The following is a 26669-nucleotide window of genomic DNA, read 5'->3' on the forward strand; positions in this document are numbered from 1 at the left end:
ATCCACTTTTTAGTGGAAGTTAACTGCTGAAAACACTGCCTTGTACATTTTCAATTGTATTTTCCTGGGCCTACAAGTTTGGGATTTGGATCTTCAGCCAGCTTTTTCCATTACCATAAGGGTATCTATGGGGTTGATGTAACTCTTGTGTGTACACATCTGGAAGGATGAGAGGAGAACTACTGAGGCAACCAGGGGCAGCACAGCAAAGTGCCATTAGAGGAGGTAAAGTTAAAAATGATACACTCAAATTTGGCAAGAATGGGGGGAAGCGATTCAATGAAGCAGTATTTCATCTCATACCAGCTGGCTAATAAATTGCTAAAGAAACATCTCACAGAGCCTTTTGTCCAAACGAAGCAAATTTCTAAGAAGCAAATTTCTAACACGTACTCTTAGTCACCCTCAAATGTTGCAGATCTTCCACATGGCATCCACATCTTGCCCCTCTCCATCTCACCCTGTTGACACAATGCTAAAATGAGGGGCAAGTATTTGGCTTCTTCCCCAAAATTATTGCTCACCTTCCATGAAGCAGCAAACCTATTTCTACACTGAGAGGAACAGGGGCTTTCCATTTCACAGAAATACAAACCCAACACACACTTCAGCTGCTTTCCTCGTGGTCACAAAAGGGTCAAGCACTGGCCCAGAGCTACTGTAGAAGCTTGACTTCCTTGCTGAGCATCAGGGACTCAAACCTGCAAGTCCCCTCCCTGACTGCTCCCTCTTCTGACTTCTCAACAAAGGGATCATTAAAATATAACCAAAAGTAATTTCTCAATGGCTCTTTCATGGGGAAAGGGGTAAGGAAGCCAAATAGTTTAAAAAAAAAAAAAAACCCTGTCAAACCTAATGCACAAATGCAGGCTTATAGTCTGGGGAAAGCATCCAGCCACTTCTAAAGTCCTCAGGTTCTCGGCTCTCTTGTGCTCTCTCCCACACACCCTACTGATCTACAGAAAAAATGTAACTTGGCCAGGTGAAGCCTGCCTCTCCTCCCTCATCCAAACTCTCCTAATCCAGGGTTGGCAAAAACAAGAGTTGCAAACTCTCTGGAAGAGAACGTTCTTTAAGAGAATCTGTACCGCAACTACAACTGAGCCCACAACTGGGGACCCTGGAGGCTCTTACACAAGGACTTCGTGTCTTATTTAGCTACAACCAAAAGCGACACCTGGCCTAGGAGCCTTTTCAGCTTTCCAGCAGTGTTGTCAGCGTTTAATGGGGCTGATAGAAAAATCTCTTATCTGCCACTCTAGAAGGGGCAACCATCTGGTTTAGAAATTTAAAAATTCCAAGTATGTTCAGTATCAATTGTAGAAAAACAGCCTAAACTCCTTAAATAAGCATCTCTGTAAATATGAGAGCCCAGAGCTACTACTAATAAAGGAACTCAAAGCATGCGATTCCTGTCCAGGTTAAGAAATATATACCTGGATGGGGTGGGAGACTAATTAGGGGAGAAAACTCCAAATGTTTAATAGACAAACTCTCATTACCTCAAATGTGTAAAGATTTTTTATAAGTTTTTATTTAAAAGATTCCCTTTAATCTGTTCCAAAGTGTTGGAAGCCGAACTGTTACAAGCTCCTGCCATCCACCTTCCAATACAGCTTTTGAGGATATATATGTTAATGGAAAAATAACAAGAGGACCCTCTACTGAAACCAGATAGGACCAGCGTTAGTTCCTCAGGCCCCAATGGCAGTATGGCCAAAGCTGGCCACATGGAACAAGCAATGTGGGCAACAGGCCCCCATCCTGTAAGGAAGGTGTGGGCAAATTCATGTTCTCCTGTAGTAAAAATGGTCAGATTCAGATACGAAAGCCTCCATTATGATGTTCCCTGGCACTCTTCTTACTTACACTTTATATATTGAAGGCAGCTCCCTCTTTTATGGCCAGTTTAGCAGGCAGAGAAACAAAGAAATATAGATACATATATGTGTATATATATATATTTTATATAGGTAAAATATATACATATTTAATATATGTATATATACATATTTGAGGGTAGAGGAAGGAGAAGAGGATCATGTAAACCTAAACAGTCATCACATCACCCCAAATGAGCCTGACATTAACAAAAAGATAATAAATAACTCCTAGGGGTTAAGTGACAACATGGGTGCAGCAAGAAGGGAAAGGGCACATTTATTAAATACACTTTGACATTTGTTTGGCAGAGTTCAGACCAGCCCCAGGCTTCTGCACATGCCAGACAAGTAAGCTAGCTGATGACACTCGGAAAGGGGAAAAAAAAAAAAAAAAAAAAAAGATTCAAGCAGAGCTCCATACCACAGTTTTCCTTCAAGTCAGCTGGCCGGCAGGCACAGTCTTCCGACCACCAGGAACAGAAACTTTGGCTCCAAGACAAATGAAAAACAAAGTATTTCCACTTAAAACATGAAAATACAGAAACTTCATCAAAGAAAGAAAACTATCAAAGAAGTCAACTTCCAGCAAAACTGAGGTAGCACTGCTTTCTCTGCATTCAACACTTAAGTGGTTCTCAGTACAATGTGTTCTAAAAAAAATAAAACTGCTCACTTGACTGACAGGTGCAGCATGTTGATGGATAAACTCAACATGAAATGCAATAGGTCAAAGAAGGAATGAGCAAGAAGTGAGAGAAATAGGGATTTTGGATAAATTAGCTTAAAAGGGGGTTGTCACCAGACTGCAAATGCTCTTGATTGGCCTTGGCTCTCCAAGAGCTCTCAATTGTCTGGAAATTAATGCAATGTGGTTAACAGTTAACACTGCTATCAAATCTGGGTAAATCTTTAAAAATAATAATTACAAACTAACTTCAACCATGTAAACAGCACTACACACAGTACAGACCTGCCCTGAAAAACAATATGCAAAACTGAGATCTGGCACTGTATCATTTTGTAATGTTAATTCAACCTAACAGTCCCATTCTCCCCACCCGGCTCTACACCCTCCCCCACCCCCCCCAAAAAAACCCCAAAAACCTAAATTTGTGCAAGAAATGGCAGGCTTATTCTATCTGAAGGCTTCAAAAAAAGAAGATACACAACATGTAGCCAGGTTCAAATATTTTGGGGGATTCCCCCCCCCCCAAAAAAGAAATAACCAAAAATAACCAAAAATGAAGAAAGTGCCTAAAACATGATACAGCATTTTAGAGCCCTTTCAGATACAAGGCAGAGAAAGGTGTAAAGTAGAAAATATCCGGATCTTCGGTAATTTCCAGAAAGGTCCAATTCCTCACTTGGCTGCAGGGCAGCAGGCAGATCCTAGCTGCTGCTCCTGGAACAGAGCCATTAAGTCTGCTCCTCGGGACACAAGCCCTCGGGCCCTGAGCTGAGTGCGCCTCTCCCTTCTCCTTCTCGTTTCCTTCGTTCCATTTCCCACTCCACAAAGGTATCGAAGAGACTTGGCCAGGCCTCATCTTCACTGTAGTTGCTGAGGTCTGGGCCAATCACCTGAGTGAAGTTAAGGAACATGTTCCAAGTGTCCCGGGAGATGCCCTTGATTCCCGAGGGGTTCTCTGTTAAGAAGTTTAGCCATTGGTCCAACACAGGAGGATTGTTCTGGGTAAAGACTAGTTTCCACAGGGCAATGGCTATTTCCCGATGCAGTGACCGCTGCCCTTCTTCAGAGTCCAGGCCAAACTGAAATGTAAACCTGTAGAGATCCTTGAATTTATCCTCTTGTTTGGCTTCTATTAAGAGGCTAGGGAACCGTGCACAGATCCCGTCAATGCTGTCTGCACTTATTGCTTTGCAGCCATCAAAAAACTCCTTCCTATAATGGGAAGGAAAGGACATAATTAATTATGATAAAAGATATCATTAATGGAGAGGCAACAGACTATAATGACTGAAGGCAGCAAGGCTCTGAGGCCTAAGGATCGGGATTAGAATTCCAACTCCTCCACTAAGCATTCCTATTTCCTCAGTGATCACACTGAGAACACAGCCTTCATAGGGTTTGGGGGAAGACTAAAGCTAACAGATGCTGACTGCTTCTAACTGTGCCTGGCACTGGGCGGCAACTGATAAAGGTTCATTCACTTATAATCCATTCACCTTCCCAAAGCTAAGAGCAAGTCTCCTGCTCTCTGGCCTGTTGTTTCCTACAGTGCAATAGGGAAAAAGTCTCCTCCCAGACAGAGAGACTTTCTGCTTCCTTTCTGATTCTCTAAGAGTTGTTTTATGAATATTTTTGGTGACGGCCAAGGAGACTCTTGGAACCAAGAATTCTGCATGAGCCTGGGCAACTCTGCCACTAGATCTTAAAGTTCTGGTATTAAAAACAACAACTACATCTGTATTTTAAATACCCGTATGACATGGTCTCACACTGATCGTCTTCCCAGGGGCTGCTGTACTTACTGAAGAGGTGAGGCATCTGAGGTGGAGAGAGCAACCTACCCATGAGGCCCTAAAAACTAGAAACTGTTCATCTGGGTCTTAAAGTTTGTTCTTACTCATGATCCTGTGCTCCTCAAAGCATGCCCTGAGATGACCCTGCCTCACCCTCAACCTCCACACAGATGCATGACTGAGGTAACATCTACAGAACAAATGGCTCCATGGAGTCCCAAAGGGATAGCCCAGAGGTACTCACTGTATGGGCACTAAGTGCCCCGCACATGATAGGCAGACAGTCAATACTGAGTGAGACAGCAAAGGAGTGAAAGGAAAGAAAGGTCTAAGACAGCAGTGGGGCTGAGCAGCAGCTGGGCAATAGGACTTGCCCTGGATTATTCCTCATTTAACTTCAGGCAAAGATGGCTGGTGTCCAGATTCTCACAAGCTGCCTGGTAATGCTATGATAGGCTTCAAACCTGACCTACAAATTAGGCAAAGGCTTTATCCTGCGAGAACAAATGTGAAGTACACTTCAGATACAGGAAGCGTTATCAAAATACAAATGCTTGAGCCCTACCCCGAGATTACTTTCAATGAGTCTGTTGTGGTGCCAGGGATGCATTTTTTCAACCAATAGGAAAGTCTCAGGGGATTCTCTGGATCAGAACCACAACTTAAGTCAGAGCATTTAAGCTTCAGAGAATTTTGTCAGCAAAAGTAAAATAAATAAATAAAACTTACCCCAAACCCTGTGAAGTCAACTGTTCTATCCTAGCTGGCACCACTGCCCAAGGGTGCTCTCTCCTCCTCTGTTCACCTGCTGACCTGAACTGTTGGGGACTTACCTGGTAAATTTGCACATGGTAGCAGCCTGGAACTTCCAAGCCAAGAGCAGCACTCGAAATTCCGTGGGGTCGACACATAGGTCATTGCAAAAGCGCTCCATGCCTTCCTCCAAAATTGCATCCTCCCGCTCATCCTTGTAGCGCCTGAACAGTTCTTCCAGTCTCTGCAAGGAAGACTCCTCAGCATTGGACTTGGACTCCCTCCCAGCATCTCCGGAGGATGTTGGCAGCTGGCAGGCTTCAGTGGCAGCTTCGGCTTTCTTGGTCCCATTGACGAGGATGTCCCCACCTGGCTTACCACAGGGTGGCACCTGTTCCTCACGGTGGCTTGCCCCTCGCCTGCTGTGTGACTTGCTGCTGGGGTCCCGGTCTCCATTCTTGCTGCCCAAGGTTGATGAGGGATTCTTGCACTTGGTGACACACTGGCCCATGGTGGTGGTGGCCTGGCCTCTAGAGTGGCCCCCTCTGGAATGGATGCCCTCGCTGCCACTGGCCCATGTACCTCAACATGCCATCAGCCAGAGGAGCCAGCCAACCTGGAAAGAAATTAAAAAGTGGTCACCTCTCAATAGAGGAGTGGGGTATGGACACTGCCCGCCAGGAACCACTCCATACAGTAACCACTCCATTTCACTGAACCTGAATTCATCATTACCTCCCTCATAAACCAGCTCTGTAAGTTCCCTTGGAAATTCAGGGGCTAGGGTACACATGAAGAACCAGTAAGGGAAATTCCTGGAATTCTTTAAGTAACATGGGTTACAAAAGGCTGTTTCATGTGCAGAACCCATCAGAGACTACAGTTGTGACAGGAATGTTCCAGAGGAAATTTGTCTTGCCAACTAGCCATCACATAACAAAGTTATCTGGACTTGGGTTAAGCAGGAAGGTTCATCTCTGGTTCCTAATTTCAATACCCTCAGATTTTCTTTTTAAGAAAGATGAATAAGGAGAAGGGGTGACCATGTCCAAGGTAGCTATACAGTCTTATTATGGCCTAACGAGATTTGCAGCATCAAGACTATGAACAGGGGCCTAGACAAACAGCAAAGTGAAATTTGCTCTCTCCAGACTCTTTCTTGTGCCTTCCCCTCACAGCAGGCGTAATATCCTTTCTCTACCCTGCTCCACTCCTCCACCCATAGAAGTCAGCCACCAGCCTGTACGCCAAGCAGTTTCCCAAGGAGTAGCTTCTTTTTCACCTCCTTTGGGTCTGCAGCAAGGCAATACAAAAAATGCAAGCCCAGCTCACAATAAATGTGACCATCCTAGAGGACTGTCAGGTCTTCTTCCAAAGCAGTATGTCTCCACTAAAAAAAAAAAAAAAGGCTGGACTGGTAGCAGACTTGCCTAGCATGTGTGAGGCACTGAGTTCGACTCTCAGCACCACATATAAAGAAATAAAATAAAGGTTCACCGACAACTAATATTAAAAAAAAAAAAAGGCTGATTCACCCTGCACAATCTCTAAATGGTAGGATAACTAACCACTGGAAGAAAAAGAAAAGTCTGCAATGATACATACCAGCTCATCATGGTGGTTTATTAATTGCTTATTGTAATTAATAACTTTTAAATGAATTGCCAGAAATGTCTGAGGAAGGTGATTTCTAAGACTACATTATCCATTCAGGCCTCATCCTTACCTTCAATTAGTTTGCTAGAAAATCCATTTATAATTTACAACTTTCAAAATTTTGCCAGTTGCAGCCACTGAAATTACACTGTTAATAGAAATGTGGATCAGGAGCCAGAAATACGGAAAGCAGACACCAGACAAAATCAATGTCAGTCCCAGATGGGCCTCCTCAGTTCTAGTGAGCTTTCATGGGCCTCCCTGATATAAATTCAAAGCTCCTGAAAGCCTAGCAGCGGGGCACAGGGTAGTTTTTATGAAAGGCTGAAACTTTAAACTTTACCTTAACTTGACTTCCTCCAAATAGTGTCAGGATAAAATGGGAGTTGTCTTCAAGAGGAAATTCTAAGGGTAAGCTCTGAATATGCAAGCTTAAAATGAAGTCAGAATCATTCCTGTAAGTTACTGGAGACTCATCATATCAGGGAGTGTCCCATTCTCCACCCTCAAAGAGAATAAATGACAAAAAGACATGTCCACACATGTCCTCAACAGATCTGAAGTTTCAATTCAGCCTCCCAAACACACTGAACCCCTTTTTAGGGCTTTTGTTGTGAAAACGACAGACCCAGGTAAGGTTTTTTTAAAAAGTCTTTTCACGCTTTTAGAGTATAACTAGTAATCCATAAGCACGGCCTATTCAAATTTTCAAAAGGCAAGGGGTTCATTCTTGGAAGACCATCATACCAGAAAAGCAACTGTTCAAGTAGAATTATATCCAAACAAGAAGGACTGTACCATGTGGAGGGTCTGGTCTCCAGATTTGTGTTTCTAAAGACTGGAGCGCTGAAAGAAACAAAAGGCCCAAACTTACACAAACCCCACATGCTCACAGACTGGCAACTCTGATTCCCAGGCAGGATGACTCACCAGGGTTTACTGCTCAGCTCCTGCTGCTGAGGGAGGCCAGGGCACCGGGTGAGATAAGAGGATTTCTCGGCCTCCACTGACCCACCTACCCCAGGCCACTCACCCCACCCACATGGGCAGATGCTTCACAGTGCTGCTTCCTCCACAGTCTGGCACCAGGGTGTCTAGGTAAGCACCAAACGAACGGGGCTCCCAAAGAGCCCTAAGTCTCATTCACCCCATCAGCTTTCAATGTAAGAGCATCTTAGATGACCTGACACAGTGGAACCAGCTGAAATCTGAAGGCTTTTAACATGCCCAGCAGATGAGAAAAGGAGGGAAAAATCAATGTCGACAGATGATCAACCGGTCAATGTCAGAAGGTCAGATCCTTCTTCCATTCTGGGTCCTTTCTTTGAAAGGCCCCCGTTCCAGTTGCCTGTCGAGGCGCATGGTGATCTCAAGTCAGAAGAAAATATTTTCAGGTCTGATGGTGAATATGGCTTCCTAATTACTCTGATTACTGCCCAGTGGACTCCCTTCTTCTTTGTCTACCCCTTTCCTGGGAAAATACTTCTGCTCACAGAACTTTCCGCAGGCCCAATCACAGTGCTCAGTCCTGCATCTCAGGCGGGCAAGCCTTTTAAAGTTAAAGGTCTCCCTGGATTCACTAACTGTTGACTAATAGCTAATAATAGCAATTATCGATTATTGAGCACTTGATTTGGTGCCAGGCACTATGCTAAGCATTTTAACTCACATACCTCACCACAATCCCTTTTAAAGACAGGAACACTGAGGCACAGAGTAAATCACTTGAGATCCCACACCAAACAGAACCTGGTAAGTCTGGTCCAAGAAACCATGACCTATACCCCCGAGCTCTACTGCTGCACCTACCTCCAAGGGAGGAACACCTGGGTTTGGGCCCAGAATTCAGGAGTGACACCACAGCAACCCCAAAACAGCAAATCCTCAACTATCCAGCCACTGGAAGGAAACAATACATGGTTCTATTCCTAGTGCTCAATAAGGAAATGCTCCCCCAGGCCAGGCCAGCCCTGCCACCATGATCCTGGTAAGCACGGTGCCCATGGGCTCAGCCCCACCAGAGGTGGGGACTAGAATTAGTCCAGCTGTCCTAATCCTGGGATGTTTCAGTCCACCAGCATGGTTAAAGCTCCAGCTTTAGAGCTTTAACCAAAGCCCAGTTCTGCTACTGGCTAATTATTTAACCCTGATGGAAACCTGAATTTCTTAGATCTGCCTTATAGAGCTGTTGTAGGGTTCAGTGAAGAAATGCAGACTGAGTATGTGGCACTTTTCCTGATACGGTACCTGTTAAAAGATGCTGAGCAAAGGTTAGTCTGGTTAGCCTTTTGGAAGGCTCAGCTTGTCCCATCTGAACAATGGGCTCCAGGCCTCAGTTTCCCTAGGTCCAGCTAAGATTCCCATACCACCTTGAGTCATTAGCTTGGGTCTTGCTCAGAAACAGTCTCCCTATGTACAACCATAATGCATCTGCACCCACCTTAGCACCGACTCTACTCAAAGGCACCACTGCCCCAAAACACCAGGGGATCAGGCTCTCCACAGGACAGATTTCCTAGTAATTGAGCCTGAATAAAATCCACTATGAATCCTCGCTGTGCCTGATGAACACTTTTATTAAATCGATGATCACACCCTGTCCCTTACCTGAAGCAGGCTTTCAGCCAGTTCTAGATGCCTTTCCCTTCCCACCTACTTCAGCTCTGTAGGTTTACAGGTCAGAGTGTCCAGTTTTCTACTCAGTTAGCTCATTCAGTGGAACTGCCTCCCCAGTTGGTCCTCCTCCTGACCTTTGCAACTCTACAGGAGCAGCCTGAGCACAATCCAGGCACCCAAGTGCCAACATTCCAAAAACAACCGCATTATTATTAAGAAATTCCCTTTATATGTTAGTCTTTTAGTAGCTATATTTAAATGTATTTCTATGAAGTAATCACCCTCAATTACAGGAAAATAAATGGAGGCATACTGAGGTCAAGGAGACTATCTAGCAAGGGAGAAAAGAGGAACACAGTAATTAGGAGGCTGAGCAAACCTAGATTTCAGTCATGGGGAATGTACCAATTAACTGTCAGCAGCTCATCCTTTTGTACATCCAAGGACTGTGGGCAGAGTACTTGAGATAATCCATGTAAAATGCTCTTTTAGAATCAGGCCTCCCTTATGCTAGGAACAGTATTCTACTCAGTGGCAAGTCCAGAGCTGCCACAGCCATTCAGGTATGTTCTCAAAGTAAGTGACTCTGGCTGGGTGCAGTGGTGCATACCTGTAATCCCAGTGACTCAGGAGGCTGAGGCAGGAGGATCGTAGGTTCAAAGCCAGCCTCGGCAAAAGCCAGAGGCTAAGCCACTCAGTGCGACCCTGTGTCTAAATAAAAGGCAAAATAGGTGGGGATGTGGCTCAGTGGTCAAGTGCCTGTAAGTTCAATTCCTGGTACCCCCCAAAATTTAGTGGGACTGCCTTCTGCCTCAGCTAAGTGGCATCAAAGGGTTAAATGGAGCCAAGACAAGTAGCAACGGGGAGAAAGAAAAAAAAACCACAAAAAATAAAAATATATGCACACAAACCAGGGAAACCTACTTCTAAACAGTTTTATCTGAAACACCAATGTCAGTAAATCTGTTCTGCTTAGCTTAGATTGGACCAAGATCAGCCTCTAGCTTTTCTCAATCTCAACTCCAGCTGCTTCTGCCTCCTGCCCTCGCATCAAACAATCTCCAGACTCTCTCCTCCTCTGTGCCAGCCCTGGTTGCTGTTCCTGGGAATAGGCTTATCTTGCAGCCTGGCCCCAGGCCTGCAGCAGGCACTGCTGGGCCCAAAGGGCAATCCCAGAGGCTGAGGTCCCCATGGATGCTCTAGCTCCAAGAAAAGGTAAGGAAGCTGCTCCTGTCTCTCACACAGCTCCATGAAGTGACAGCCAGCTGTCTGTCTTCTAGGTGATTACTCTCAACTGCTGTGACAGACTGCCTCTTAAGAAACAGAATCACCCTGAACTAACCCTACTAGGACCTGGAATAAATGGCAATAGAAAAAGGAAAGAGATGTGGGAACTACTACTATGGAAAGAAAAACAGAGAGGGACCCAGCATTCGCAGAGCCTGGGGCTGTATGCTTCATAGTATCACCGTATCACCTTCAAACCTCACAACAAGCCTAAAATAGGTTGTTCTGTCTTTTATAGATTAGGAAACTGAGGTTTCTTAACCTCTGGCAGTGGGACCTGGGCGGGGGAGCAGTCTGTCAGAGTTCCCATGGGAATGTTTCACAAAGAAGGTAGGTCTTGATCATAACATGAAACAGGAAGAGAGGGGGCAAATATGGTTGGTCCACGTTAACAACATACTATCAATATTTTTAAATCATAATACTTAGGAGTAGATTATCATGAATTGTCATGTCTAATTCATTTGATAGTGGGAGGAAGTGAATAGAGTTTAAGGGAGTAGGCCTGAGGTCACAGAGCCAGCCTATGAAGAAAAAGGGATTCAAATCCAGGAGTCTGACTCTTGACTCTGCTCTCCATACTAGCCTCACTACTGTTCCTGCTGTGATGTGTGCCAGGATACACCCCTCCTGCAAGGAGACAATGGTGCCCCTAGAAGAAAACATACTTATCAACAACCTAAGTGTGTTCCAGGAGTACTGAGTAAATCTGCTCAAACTCCAGGGAGGCCTTTGGTTCTTATCTGAAGTCTTCCTAAGCAATGGGTGTCCCTGAGGTAGTCACTTAAATTCTCTGAGTTTCTGTGACCTCATCATTAAACAAGGGGTCTGGATTAGTGTTCTGGGACTTCCTTCACATTTCTGACATCCAACAAGCTGAAGTTCTAAATGTACAATGCTTCAGGGTACTACTTTGCATCCTAGTGAAAGGTTCTCATGCTTCTTCCTGTCCATGCCTATCAGAGCTAAGCCCCAAAGAGAGAGAGAGAGCATACTCCCATCTGGACAAGGAGTATGGATAACTTGGTTCTGCTGCCTTTCTTTTCCTTAACCATTTCAGTTTGATCTCTGCAGGGTCAGCAATGGGCTCTGACATATGGCAAACAGACCAGAGCAAGCTGGCTTGCTGCTGCAGCTGGTTGGGTCAGGAAGCCTGCTCTGAGGAATGCTGTGTTGGCTGCGGATGGGGAGCCTGTCACCCAAGGAACAGCTTTCCGAAATGAGGAGCTAAAAAACAGGAGGCAACTGCTGGCACACAAAAAAAGAGTCTGCCAAGCACTTGAGATCTACTCTAAGACTTCCTCGACAGAAGGGACCAATCCGATCCACTTCTCTCTGTTCCCAACTAGAGTCTATTCAGTAATAAGAAGCCACTGACAGATGCTGGTGTTCCCAAATATTAGCGATAAGAAACCCATCTTTTCAACTTTTATCTAAATAGTTAGTAGCATTAGCTGGATGTATCTTATTTCTCACTGTATATGCCAGATACCCAAAGGCCAGAAGAAGTAAGTATGTGAATTCCTCAGCTTTTCTACAGCTGCCAAGGGCTGAAGCAGCTGTACTGGCAGAAGCCATCCTCCAGGGAGTCTCAAGGCAAGAACACAAGAGCCCCTGATTCTACCTGGCAGCCCCAAATTCTGAATGACCGGAGAAAAAGATGGAAAGAGGGTGGTGTCCATTTGTAAACTCTTTCTAGAATAACAAAAATTCCAAAGAGGAAAAATCAAGCACCTGCTATAAATGCAGAGTCGCTATTGTCACTTGGAACTCGGGACTTAAAAGATCACCTTTGGAGATTAGGTCTTACTGAGAGCTACTTGGGAGGGAAAGCTGCTCCTTCTGCCAAAGCAAACAAGACCTGTCTGCTTCTATTTTCACGCTTTTAAAAGACTTTTTGTCCTAAAATGTCCTACAGCAGCAACCCAAGGCAGCAGTTCCAGTTAGGAACACATGAGGTTCTACATAGTCAACTCAATACTGCAAAAGGAAAGAGGGATGACGGGAAAGATGAAAGAGAAAACATTTTTAAAAGAAAACAAACCAACTCGTTACATTTCTATAAGATAATCTTAGGTCACATGACTAAGACCAGCTTGTTTAGCAAAGCAATTTCTTTTCAAAGTGCTGTCATTGTTCTTTACCTGCACATTTTGAAAACAATCATGCGCCACATAAACAATGCTTCGGTGGAGCACACATACAACAGTGGTCCTACACTATTATAATGGAGCTAAAAAACTGCTATTGCCTCCTGACATGGAAACCATCCTAGCCATCCTGCTGTGGTCATGATGCAACTTATTACTCACATTTTCGTGTTGATGCTGGTGTAACAACCCTACTGTGCTGCCAGTCATCTAAGAGTACCACACACACAATTATACATAGGTACACAATACTCAGCAATAATAAACTGCTATGTGACGGGCTTATGGATTTACTATGCTTTTTATCTTTAGAGTGTACCCCTACATATAAAAGTTTCCTGTAAAACAATATGTGGTGTGACACCAACAGCAGCCTCATACATCTTGTGTTTACCATCTCTTGATTGCATCAGAGGCTATACAGAGTGACTGACTTTTATCATCAAGATGTTAAGTACATTCTATGATGTTTGCTCAATATCAAAATCTCCTAATGACATATTTCTTAGAACACAACCCCCTCATTAAGCAACACATGACTGTACACTACTGAGAATATATATCCAGTTGAGGCCTGAGGACTAAAGCCAGCGTGGACTGGCTAAACCAAATGTCTGGCAAATACCATCAAGCCAACACACATAAACTACTATAAAAATTTCCAAACACAGAATAACAAATCATTTTTGGTCTCTGGGTTTAAGAACTGAGGTATTTACAAGAGCTACATCCCACGTGACTCAAAATAATCAAAAAGGGGCTAGAGCATTTCACTGACCCACAGTGAAATAATTTTTGCTGTCACTATTTTTCTGGACAGGTCTGACTGCCCATTTATGTGGGAAAGGGGGCAGGAGGTATCATTAAAAAGTATGGTATTTCCACGTTGGCTACTCTTTTTGTTTCTGAGCCAGTTTTCCCAGTGACTTTCCCTGTTTAAAAACCAGAGGACAGTCTTGGGTTGGTTTGTGCTCCATGGTACTATAATAAAACTAGCATGCCTGCTACACTCATCTCTGGGTGTAAGCTTGCAACTTGTCTCCTTCTGTAGGATGGTGGCTCATTAGATCCCACTGAAGGTGTAGGCACCAATTCTCTGCTTCCAGGCAGCATATGGCTATCAGCTACCCTGGAGGCTCACCTGACCATACACAATTTGCCCTCAAACATCCAATTACCATACTTCTGTTCACTTTTCAGTCACCTTCTGAGAAGTTCAAGAGTCAGCAACTAACTGAAAAATACTTAATTGGAGTCGATTTTTGCATCTCAATAAAAGGCAAGAAAGGAAACTGAAATGAGTCAAAAGATGAGGAAGGAACCTGACACAAAGATGATAAATGACTGCCCTCCAAATGTCTTAAAGGGGCACCTGAATGACCACAAATGAACAGATGTGGTTTCTAGAGCCACACAGCCTCTAAGTAGGCCTCAAGTTCATCACATGGTAACTAATCAATGTCTTTTAATGTTTGCTAATTATTTACAAAAAAAAAAAAAAAAAAACCTAAATCCATTAGGACTACATTTATCAGCTTTTTTCTAGAGGCCCATGATAGAGGCTGACAGCTAATGCAGGGCAGACAGGAAGAGCTTGAAGAGGGACAGAAAAGATCTGTACAATAAAAGAATTCCTGCTTTCAACCACATCACCAACCTGGTCAGAAAAGTCAGGCCACTAAAACTTTCATTTCCTGATGCCCAATTCAAAAGTATTACATATTTATTCTGTGAAGATTAGAAAATGTAGACAAGAAAAAAAAGAAAAAGGGTGGCGGGGGGGGGAGGGAAGGAGGGAAGAAATGTAGAGCAGTATAAGGGAGAAAAATAGTCAGTGATTCCACCACTCCAGTTATATTTTAGAGTACCTAATTTCAGTCTTTAAAATAAGCACATATGGATGGCACACATATACACACATGTACATATTATGCACATTAAACCTTTAAACAAAACTGAAATCATACTGTTCATCCCATCTTGCAATCTTTTCCACCCAACACTTTTCATAAAAATTTTCCCCTCTCAAAATGTTTTTAAAAGAGCAGCAATTCAATGGTATTATTGGTATCACCACTAATGCTCCAGCTATTTCACATAACCCATAGACTATTTATACTCAACTATTCAATCTGTCAAAAATCTGGCACTGTACTCCAGAGGTGGACAAAGAGATTGAGATTTTGTGTTAAAACATTTTTAATAGCCAGATAAGGCTTCCACTGAACGCAAATATTATAATTTGTCGATTTAATCCCTTATTGTTTCTTGGACACTTAGTTTGCTTCCAATACCTCACTATTATAAATAATATCAGGATAATAAATAAATTTAGCATATTTATAATTACTTCCTGAGAATAAGTTCCTAGAAGAGAAAATAATGGATCAAAGATCATATATATATATATATATATATATATATATATATAGACAGATATAGATATACACACACTCATACATATATATTTATATACACATGACTTTTTTTAAAAAAAAAGTTTATTGACAGTGTTTATTTCTCTTAATATCTTCTTATAATATCTGCCAACTGATTCAAGATCCTTAAAATTTCTTTTTACCAAAAGCACTTAAGACAACATACTTAAGGAAAAATATCCAACTACCAAAGAAGGATATAAGATAGCTAAAGAAAAAAAAAATTTCTTTCACAGTGAGTCCAAGGACTTTAAGAAAGTAATGCTAAATGATAGAATGGGATGGAAGAGGCTGAAAAGAGAATTCTCCTAAGAATGTCTTTCAAGTTTTATTTAATCTAAATTTCCTCAATATGTTTTTTCAAAAAGAAGACAGAGAGCTCTTCTTCCCTCATGCTCAACCTCAAAAAGAGAAAAAGACTCATCTGAAGGTTTGATGAGTAACTGTCCCCTTTCCAAAGGTTTAGCCTCTGGCCCATAGGCTAGCCAGAACCAGAGAGAATTACATTCCCTGGGAGTAAAAGGTTCACTTGAATGGGAAATGTGGAAGCCATGAAATGGTTCATGGGCTGGACTTTTTTTTTTTACGTGCTTTCAAGCCACAGACTGGATCAAAGGATATCACTTCATGTAGCAGAGTTGTGTCTTCCTCCCCAACAGCTTGGCTCTTGATCAGTGATCACCCAACTTCACCAGTAGGTCCCTGCCCCTCAGTCTTGGCAACAAGGCAGGGTGGGGTTCATAATGGAACATGTGACTAGGACCACAAAAACCTCATATGCTCCTGACTTCAATGGAGATTGGATCGGGAATATGCAGGTGACCCAAGTTAGCCAAAGTGAATCGCAGCACTAAAAATACCATCCTCTTACCACAGCCACCAGGGAAAGTAACACTGCCTATCAAAGGTCAGTGTGAGGATTATATGGGCCCTCCTTACTACAGAGTCTCAGCTCTAATGCAGGTAGAACCCAAGAATGAAATCCCCAAACAGAAAGTAGCACCGAAGACAGAGAGAAACTGAATTCTCAAGGCATTATTTGTACCCCAAATCCAACTATACCTAGGTAAGATAAAAGTCTGGACTTCAAAAATATGTGAGCCATAAACAAGTAAATTCCCTCTTGCACAGACCAGATGTTAGTTTTGGTCACAACTGAAAGTGTCCCTACCAAGCTATGTTACTCAGTTCTACTTCACAGAGCACAGAAAGGGAAAATCTAATACTCAGACTTTCTGATTCATGCTCCAGGACCAACTTGCTAGGCCATATTTCACCCCAATATGTGAGAACCTTTAGCTGAACAACAGGACCAAAGATCCCTAGCTCACAAAAACTGTCAAATTCCATTACAACTCAAAGGATGCTAGTTAGAAGACTGTAGGACTAACAAGCCTGAAGAACCTTTCCAATTGCACATTTTCACAATCTTCGCCCTCCTGAAGTAGACATGCCCCAGAGTACTTACAGGTGTTTTGCTGTACTGTGGGCATATTTTCTGTCCTGCTCATGTTCCTGAGGTGGAGCCTCCTCCCAACATTCAAGGCTATAAAGTAAGAGCTTCTGGAAGTCTTTTCCCATGAAAAATAACAATCTTCCAGCTGAAATGGGTATTTGATCTAAACCACATCCTATGAAACAGACCAGAACTGACCAGAACTTGGCTACACTCTTGATTTCAATTACTATCACTGAAACAATCTCTTTTTGATTTTAAGTGCTGAGGAGCAAATTTAGAAAGTGTTCAAGTTTCTAAGACAGTGACAGGAAATGTTCATGTTTCGTGTCTTTATTGGAAATATATTCCCTACAGGTTGAAACCTGAGGCTCTGCCTGTTTTTTTTTTTTGACAGTTACTTATTTTCACAAATGATTATATGGCATGAAGCCCCAGGATACATGTATAGAGATGAGCAGATAATTAAATCAAAATAGAACTCTACACCTTTTGCTAAGTAAGGCATCTGATGATCCCTACCAGTTCTTGCCCACTACCGACCACATGACCTGACAAAATTGCCACACCTCAGGGCCAATGCAGTGCTGTCTAATCCAACTCTGTCCTCATAGCTAGTCCCTATTTTAAGAAAAGCCAGTATGAGAAAATTCTAAAACAAAGCAAAAGCAATAGAGCCAATAAGATCATTTGATACATATGAAAACCTCAGGATAGCTATGGGTCCCAGAATAAACTGTAAGTGTGCGCACGTGCACACACACACACACACACACACACACACACACACACACACACAATTTTGCATCCAAGAATGGGACTCCACAGAATTACCAGCAACTCCCTGAACTGCCATCATTGTTTAGCATGTACTGCACCACAATCAACCCCTTCACTCAAAATACTGCAGCTCCTTCAGCTGCTCTAGCATAGTTCTGTACCTTTTTGGAAGAACAAAAAGTGATTCAGCTGCAGAATGATGATGTTTGTATAATCTGACCCTCTTGGCTCTCCAGCACACACTTGAACCACCTTACACCTCAGTTTTCTCACCTGAAAACTAGGAAAAACAAAAGATCACTTCCTATCTGAGGGGTCTCAGTTCAAATGTTGAGATGAATTTAAGTGTCCAACCAATTTAAGTGTCATTTCACTCCACCCCAGGACAACACTGTTTTATCTCTTCAAAAGACATGCCACTCTCTGAAATTCTTATTTGTTGACTTATTTATTGCCAGCTTCCACTACTCACAGGGATTTTTATCATGTGCACCTGAGTTATGTGGCACACAGCAAATGTTTGCTAAGTATGCTGAATGATGATCCCTGATACTTACTGAGAACTCCCTCTGTACAAGGCACCTGTCCATCACTTTAAGTATATTAACTCATGATTGAATAAATGATCAACCTGACATGCTTGGCACTTTCCCTAGAACAGTTTCTCAACAAATGGTAGCTATTTATACCAATTCTAATTAAATGCTGATGTTAACAAATACTCAACAGAACTTCTCAAGAGTTGGTTCTCAAGATCCAATTTCTCCTAGACCTCTGCACTCCCAGCACCCTGCCAGCTTCAGGAAAGAGGGCGAATAAATTGTCTCATTGCCCCAATTATTCCTTCCCTTATCAGTTTCTTAGATGTGATAAAACATGGCTTCTCAGTTTCTCAGTCAGCAATATAAGGCTCCATCTCTCCCTGACACTTTACAAGTTGATTTTCACCTCCCACACAGCAAATGTCAGAATTTGAAGCTGAAACAGGGAGATGTTTAACCTGTCTCTTTCTGACCTGCACCTCGGCCTCTTGGGAAAAATTCACATTATTAATGGAAATCTCTCCTGTCTCCTCTTTTATCAAGGACGTAAGTCAAAAGGTTTACTGAGGCTACTTCCATGCAGCACTCTAGAAAGCCCCAGTGAAAACCTTTCCGGTACTGGTGTGAACAGTCTTTCCTATTTCAATAAACGAAGGCATCCTATCAAAGAGGTCTGAGATGCAAGAATAAAAACCAGTACCATCTCTGAACACTGCATACTACTTATTTTAAATAGGGATTCAACTGTTTAAAACAGAAGGGCTCACAGTTTTACATTTCTTAAGATGTTACACCACTGTGTAATTTACAAAAACTCATTCAATGGCAGAAGAGCTCTGGATTCAGACAACTGAAGCATGTACCTTGGCAAAGAGGGTAAGAGTATGGGCAATAAAGGTCTTCCATCTCTTGTAGAACCACCAGAGACAATGGGCATAGGATGGCAAGAAAAGACCAAGATCTAAAGTCCTAAACGGGGCTTCCAAAGCCAGAGGCACTTGCCAAGAAAGCAAAGAGCAAATTCCACCCCCGCTGGCTGGCAGGCCCACACACTCTGCTTACCCTGTGAAACAGCCAGCTCGTGCTCTCCCCACCCCCAGGCTCAGCTATGATATTTGGGGTAGAGAGAGAATAGCAACACTGGTGACTTTTATAGGAGCCTGCTTTATAAAAATAGAGCCTCCAATTTTAGGACTAAAATCAAAAAGAAAAATAGCCAGAATTAGAAGTTTGTTTTAACACAATACATTGAAAATTACAAGTTTAAGTGCTGGTAGCTGGGGATGGGGATCACACCACCACATGACTTCTCAGTGAGTCATAAAAAATAGTACAGGCTTGTTAACAGTGGATGTCCACCAACGCCAGGCTTAAGGAGTCCACTGTGTCAGGTGATGGAAAACCAAACTGACACCCCTTGCGCATTAGTTTCAGCAGTGGCAGGACTGACACAAATGAACTGCAGCAGCAACTACAACACAGAGCATTAATAGACCTTTCGGAGGCTGGTCAGAGGGAATGTTGATTATGCGACTCATTTTTTAGAAGTTAAATCAGTTAAAAGGAGAGAGAGAAAAAACTTCTAAACTATTAATAAATCACTAAAATATTTATGAATTTCTAATGCCCATTCTTGATTAACACACCCTTGTGTCAAAGCAAAAGCCAAATGCAGGTATTTAACAGCAAGGTGCTACCCTTTAGTTATGAGAATCATTCTGGTGGAATTAGATGAGAACAACAAAATTCACCTTCAGGCCTAGATGGATACTGTCATGATAATAAAGACCTCCCGAAAGGGCTTGTGGGTACCAAATTACATAACAAATTCATTTGTGCCAGGCAACCAGGATTAACTCCTATTCACCCAGGTTTCAACTCAGTACTGCCAATGGGCTTATCAAAATGGAAGAGTCATTATCCACCACTGCTTAGCAAAAAGCACAGTCATCTTTCTCACTACAAATCGGTTTGCTGACATTAACTGCTCACTGCAAGAAGTCAAACTTAAAACAATCTTAAAAAACTGACGCTGTTTTCTTCCAGGCCAAAAAAATGTTTTTAAGAACCAGAAAAGAAAATGCTTCATTACTTTCTCCCTCAGTAAGTTTTTCTGACTGAATTTTTAAGTGTGCAATGACATTTTTTTTAATAAAACACTTTATTCTATTATATATTTAAGGTTTAAATGAATGACAATAGTATTTATTTGTAAAGAACACAAACATTCATGAGTCACAAGTAAACAAATATAACAAGGGAATAAAAGAAACAGGACATTACTGCAAGCTCCAAGAAGGGAAGAAGAGTGTAAGACAATGTGAAGAAACTCCTAAGAAACACTTTCTAAAGAATCAAATGAAAAATAACCACCTACCATGTACCTACTGCACTGCACAAATCTTACATGCACATTACACATCCCTTTTTTTCCTATCACTGAGCTACAACCCAGCCCATGGTGTGTGTGTGTGTATGTATGTATATGTGTGTGTGTGTGTGTGTGTGTGTGTATACGTAGACACACATATGCTTTTGAGAGACACAGTCTCACTAAATAGCTGAGGCTGAGGCTGGCCTTGAACTTGCAATTCTCCTGCCTCACACCCCCAAGCTGCTGGGACTATAGGTGTGCACCACTACAACAGATTACTCATCACTTTTACATAATAATATCCACAAATACTTCCCTAAGGTTTACTATGTACCAAACTATATTTTAAAAGCATTTTTGCACATACTAACTAATACAACATCCCAATAATCCACGCAAAGACCCCAGAGGGTAGATGTTATTTTCACCATTTTATAGATGAGAAAATTGAGGCATTAAGTGAGAATAATTTGCCTAAAGCGACACTGCTAAAAAGTGGCAAAGCTAAAATCTAACCCCACGTTCTACTCTTTCTTTTAAGGAAAATGCTTTCAAAGACATTTTTTTTAATGCATGTTTTTAAACTGCCTCTTTCACAAAAAGCACACCACTGTAGGGTGGCATTCTGTATGTTTTGGTGCTCCATATCTTTCAGTTACTCAGAATGAGAGCTTGAACTAGACCAGCAGCTTTCAAACTGCAGCTACAACCTTCAGTGAGAAATACATTCTACATCCTGACTTAATACACCCATGTAAACACATGCATGACCTAATGAAGTTTCACACAATAATATTTACCCTCCTGTGATGCACTCTGATTTATCATATTTCTTTTACATTTCATTTTTAAACTGGTTGGTATGACCCTCCAGTGACATACATGCATAAAATGAAAATCTCAAGACCAAATTTGAAGGTTTCCTCCAACCTCTTATGTGCCAGACACAATGCTGGACATTTTCCAGTCATGATAGCATTTAATCTCCACAGCTACCCTGGGAGGATGGTACTACTGTTATCTCTGTTTTACAGATGAGGAAATGAGCTCGGAAATAAAGCAGCTTACACAAGTCCCTACTCTATGACAGAGTCAAGGGAGCTCAGCAAACACTCCATCGGCTCCCCAGTTTCCAAGTGTCCTTTCATTTACATGGGGAAATGTGTCTATTTCTGGCCAATGGGCTGTAGGCAGAAATGACTCAGTGACTGCAGGCAGATGTGATATTATTTTGAGGCCCAGGCACAGATTTGTCACATGACATCTCACCCATCTTTCCCCCTTAGTGAGCTGAGCCAGTGACCCAAACTATACAAACGGTACCATATGAGATAGTGGAGCCTTCCTACGTCAGCCTGGGTTCCTGTGTGGTTGTATGGAGCAGAGCACTGCTCTGTCTACTGAGCCAAATGGAACAAATCAGTTTTTATCAGAATAAGCCAGGTTTTTAAGTTCTAACTCCTGAGTATCTATCCTTCCCCAATCTACAGTGACTGACTTAGTTCAGGCCTCTGCTGTCTTTATTGTAATACCCTCACAAAAGGTTTAACTGCTTCCAGTCTCTCCACACTGCCACTGTAGTAACACACACACACACACACACACACACACACACACACGTGGGCATGCCATGTCCCTACTCAAAATAAATTCCCCTTCATATACAGAACAAAATCCAAACTCAACAAGGCATACAAGGCTCGTCTGGATTTGTCCTCAACTGCTGTCATTATTCTTCCCCTTTTATTTCAGGTATCTCAGGCACATTGCAAATCTGCCATTCCCCAAGACGTCAGGGCCTCTCCTGTCAGCTATAGGGTTATATGCACCATCAGTACTGTTGGGAATATCTCTTCATTCCCTGTTCTCTAGTCTTGGTCCTTCGAATCTAGCTCAGCTTTTCTTCCTACAGGACTCCTTCCTGCTGACCAAGTGTTTCTATGCCTCTCAGTACCTTTTTTTAATACAACTAATTTTTTTATAGTATTGATTTTACAACCTTAATTGTTCTTGTTTCTGATGTTCCTAAAATACTATAAGGTCCTGAAGAACAACAGGCGCTCCAATTTGTTGGAATGAAGAGCTGGCAGCATATAAATACATTTCTTCTTTCGAAAACACTACATATTTAAATCCTGGGGTCAAACTATGCACGCTTCTCTACGAAGATCCTATGTAATCCTGAGAGGATTACATTTTGGAGGCCAAAATTTTCTAGCTTATAAGACTGGTTTTGAGTTTCAGAAGTCCCCTATGAATGATTCACATTCCATCTAGGAAAGCCAGTCCCTCATTCATATACTTCTAACTGAAAAACCACAAAATCTGGCTCTTTTTAAGGAGAAAATATCTTTTTTATCTGTTTAGAAATCTTGAGCAATGTTAAAAGTGTGTTTCTAAAAATTTTTGCTCTTTTAAGCTGTTATGGCAATCGAAGCTCTTTTGCTTAAGCAGGTTTTGTCAGAAGTATTAATGCTGGAAAGCTTTAGAATTTTGTGTTGAGTGAATCAATTTCAGCACTATATGCAAATAAGAAAGGGGAGTGGCTTGGACCAAATTACTTACTGAGAACAAAAAAAAAAAATCATTCCTTCCAAACAGGGGGAAAGGCAACTGGAAAGATTTTAACCTGTTGCATAACTTTTTATTAGCTCTTTTCGCTGGGTCAAGCAATAGTTGAGAACTATATACTCAGAAAAGCAAATGCTCTGATAGATTGAGCAATTTCAGTTCTTTGCCTAGGGAAGTTTTAAAGTTCGAATTAAAGATTAAATCTTCAATTAAGTGTTTCTTTTTTTTTTAATTTGAATTTTCCAGGAAAGTTCAAGTTTCCAACATCCCCAAAACTCTTTATTTTAGAAGCAAAAAGATTCTAGATGAACTGAAAGTTTACTCTACCTTAAGAAGATCATGATAAGTGGTCCTGGAAACAGCCTGGAAAGGTACTGAACTCTACTACCATGTTTGTACAACCTTCCTCTGAATTATGTATCATCTTTTTAACTGAGTGGTTTCATATGCTTATACTTTTATGGAGATTATACTACCACGGAGATAATTATTTGTATGACTGGGAAAGAATCTTCTTCTTTCATGTGGCTCTCATCTCTAAAAACCCTACTGCTCAGCTGCCCACAAGAAAGCTTAACCAATACACATTGATCCAATGGCAATTTCCCAAGGAGAGAAGGAAATAAATAACCCCACTTTAAGGGCTTTACAAAACCTAGTCTGTAGAGCAACGGCAAATGTCACAAACCATGCCCATTCCCTTTCAAAATTCATCCAGACTCATCAATCATTGTACTAAGGGAATGGACTATTTCAGAAACCTGATATATATCTGCCCTGAGTAAGGTGGTCTTGTGAGTTTTACATCCAAGGAGAGAGGTAAACTGGTTACAATTCAAATAAAATTGCTGCAGATGCATACCATGAAGTAGATCTTTCTGGGAATGAAGATTTTTAATCCGGCAAAACAGCCTTAAAACCTGAAGTGGTGTCCCACGCTGGTAATCCCGGAAGCTATTCCCGAGGCTGAGGGAAGAGGATGGCAAGTATGAGACCAGTCCCAACTTAGCAAGGCCATTTAGAGAGACCCTATCTCAAAAAAAAATTTTTAAAAAAAGGAATAGTCTGGGGTATAGCTCAGTGGTGCAGTTCTTACCAAGCATGCATAAGGCCCTGGTGTGTGTGTTCATGTACATGTGTGTATATATACATATATATATGAATGTATATGACCTTAGGTAAAAGACTTCCCCAATGTACCAGTAACTCAAGTCACAGCCGTTTTCAGAAGACAGTGTGAATAAAAAAAAAATCAAAATTATATAAGGATTTGAAGCATGGAACACTAAATCCCACCTCAGCTGGGGAACATAAGAGGAGTTTCTCATTAGGAAATCATACAGAGGGCTGGGGGTGAAACTCAGTGGTAGAGCACCTTCCTAGCATGCTCAAGGCCCTGGTTTCCATCCTCAGCTCTGTCAAAAAAAAAAAAAAAAAAAAAAAAAGAAAAGAAAGAAAAAAGAAGAAATCTTATATATCTTATATTACACAAATGAAGTAGAAGATAAACTTTATGCTACATCATTATCACCATTTTCCTCAATATTAAACTAATCCTGTAACATTTGGCACAGAAAGGAAATAGACTTGAAAACATCTTTATAGCAATTTTCAAAAATTATCATTTGAAACATTAAACAATTTATAACAGGGAGCAATAATAAATCCATGGTCCTTTATGCCGAGTAAATTTGGAATAAGATCACTTGAAAAACATATACCAACCACCAAATGTATGTAGATGATTAGAGTGGTAAGATACACAGAAAATATACAGTAATGATAGATAAAAAAGGCTTAAAAAAGCAGAAAAATCAAGAAACACAGACTACATCTGGAAGCAGCTTTCCCAACCTCTATTGCTCAATAGAGATTTCAGTTTTATTCTGGGGGTTTACTGAAAAAAGCACCTCCCACAATAGATGGTATCATTTTCACCACTACTAGTCTGCCTTCAAGATCTCCTCATTGCGTTAAATCATGAGCAACAGGAAAGAAAGTGAAACAAGATTTTTAAAAACTGTCTGCCTCAGTGTTTAACTTCACTTTAGGGCACATGTGTCACTGTCCTTCTAAAACAGTTACCAGCAGTAAGTAATGTACAGGTTGGCTCTTGAGATGAGGCAGAGCCTCCGGCTTTCAGAGCCTTGAATCCGTGCCCTGGCTTGTGTGCAAGAGAAGCAGTCAAGGGTTTTTCTTCTTCTTCCCTAACAGAGCAAGTCAGACCCTAACTTCTACCATAGGAGTCCCAACATCAAAGAGTGAATGGAACTAAGGATCAATCCAGGTAGCAGAGAAACTGCTAACAGTGAAGGATACAACATTATGCATTTTTTATTGTTTTAAAAAAAGGGGGGCACAGGCTGGGGATGTGACTCAGTGGCAGAATTCTTGCATAGTATACACAAGGCCCAGTTTTGATGCCCAGTACTATACAACAGAAAAAAAAAAAGGCAGTGCTATTAATGTTTATGACATTTAAAATTCTATACAACCTATGAATATTTTTTCTATGAAAATAAAAATTTGTTAATTTGCTTGAGTTAGAAAAGTCTGTAAGCCCACTCAAATTTGGACCTGCTGGACTGTGGCCATCACCACAAAGATTTAACATTAAGATCTGGCACTGCACTAGAATTAATGAGTCTTTAAATTTACAAACTTCAGCCATTCCTTACCACCTTTATGATTTACATGTCCATTTTCCAACCCAACTACTGTTCATGAGATTTTTTTTTAAGCTTAAAACAATTCTATCTACTTTAGCATTATTCTAAGCCTAAATATCCAGGTGGACACATGTGTCATATTCTAGTTATGTTTTCAGTAATACATATTAAAAACTAGAATAAATTAAAAGTAATCATCACATACCACCAAAAATCATCTTGTATACTGTCAGTGACACAAAAATACACACCTTTGAGTGCTCATAAGAGCAGCTCATATACTGTAAGTGTAACCAAAGCCATAGAGTAACCAAAGCCACACTTCAAGAAATTTAGTCATTTGTCACAGTTAAAGGCTGGGCGCAATGGCACAAGCCTGTAATCCCAGAGGCTTGGGAGGCTGACGCAGGAGGATCACAAGTTCAAAGCCAGCCTCAGCAAAAAGCGAGGTGCTAAGAAACTCAGTGAGACCCTGTCTCTAAATAAAATTCAAAATAGGACTGGGGACATGGCTCAGTGGTCGAGTGCCCCTGAGTTCAATCCCTGGTACCCTTCCCCCCCAAAAAAAATCAGTTAATGAAACAAATTCAAAGAGGGGATATGACCTGCCAAAAGTCACACAGCAAATAATGGCAGAGTCCAGGCTAGACTCAAGGACTGCCCAGTGGTGGTTCTACTTAAGTACTCTCCAGAGTACTTAACTGAGCTAACCAAGTTAGAGACCAGGCCTCAGTAGAGTTTGCCAACAAGTGAGACTAGTCAGTGAGCCCTCTGTGTGTGGATGTGGGCTTTTCACTTCTCCTAAGAAGCAAATTCATAACATGGCACTTACCAGCTGACTCTCTTGTCAAAGATTATCTGGACCTGCTAAAAGAAAACCTTGTTTCCTTCCAAAGTCTCATGTGGTTTTGCCCAACTCACTGAACTTTAAGGCATATGGCCAAAGATTAAAATGTCTCCTGGATCAGTTTCCCAATTTTTGATCCAACAGTATCCTGACCCCTTGTCCCATT

The 26669-nt window shown here is 41.7% G+C and overlaps 1 protein-coding gene across 2 annotated transcripts in view; it reads right to left on the bottom strand.

The window, feature by feature from the left end:
- Positions 1-2986: 2986 nt before the first annotated feature.
- Dcun1d3 (defective in cullin neddylation 1 domain containing 3) overlaps positions 2987-26669 on the bottom strand; it is a 33064-nt gene continuing 9381 nt past the window's right edge. The window contains exons 2-4 of one of the 2 annotated variants that reach the window (XM_026402487.2): positions 23850-23953; positions 5198-5733; positions 2987-3783 (exon numbers count right to left, since the gene is read on the bottom strand). In XM_026402487.2, coding sequence (XP_026258272.1) covers positions 3300-3783; positions 5198-5628 — 915 coding nt within the window. In that variant the 5' untranslated portion in view covers positions 5629-5733; positions 23850-23953 and the 3' untranslated portion in view covers positions 2987-3299. The remainder of the gene's footprint in view (positions 3784-5197; positions 5734-23849; positions 23954-26669) is intronic. The other variant, XM_026402488.2, reaches the window with a different exon arrangement.

This window comes from Urocitellus parryii, chromosome 9 (assembly GCF_045843805.1).
Source record: "Urocitellus parryii isolate mUroPar1 chromosome 9, mUroPar1.hap1, whole genome shotgun sequence".
Lineage (NCBI taxonomy): Eukaryota > Metazoa > Chordata > Mammalia > Rodentia > Sciuridae > Urocitellus > Urocitellus parryii.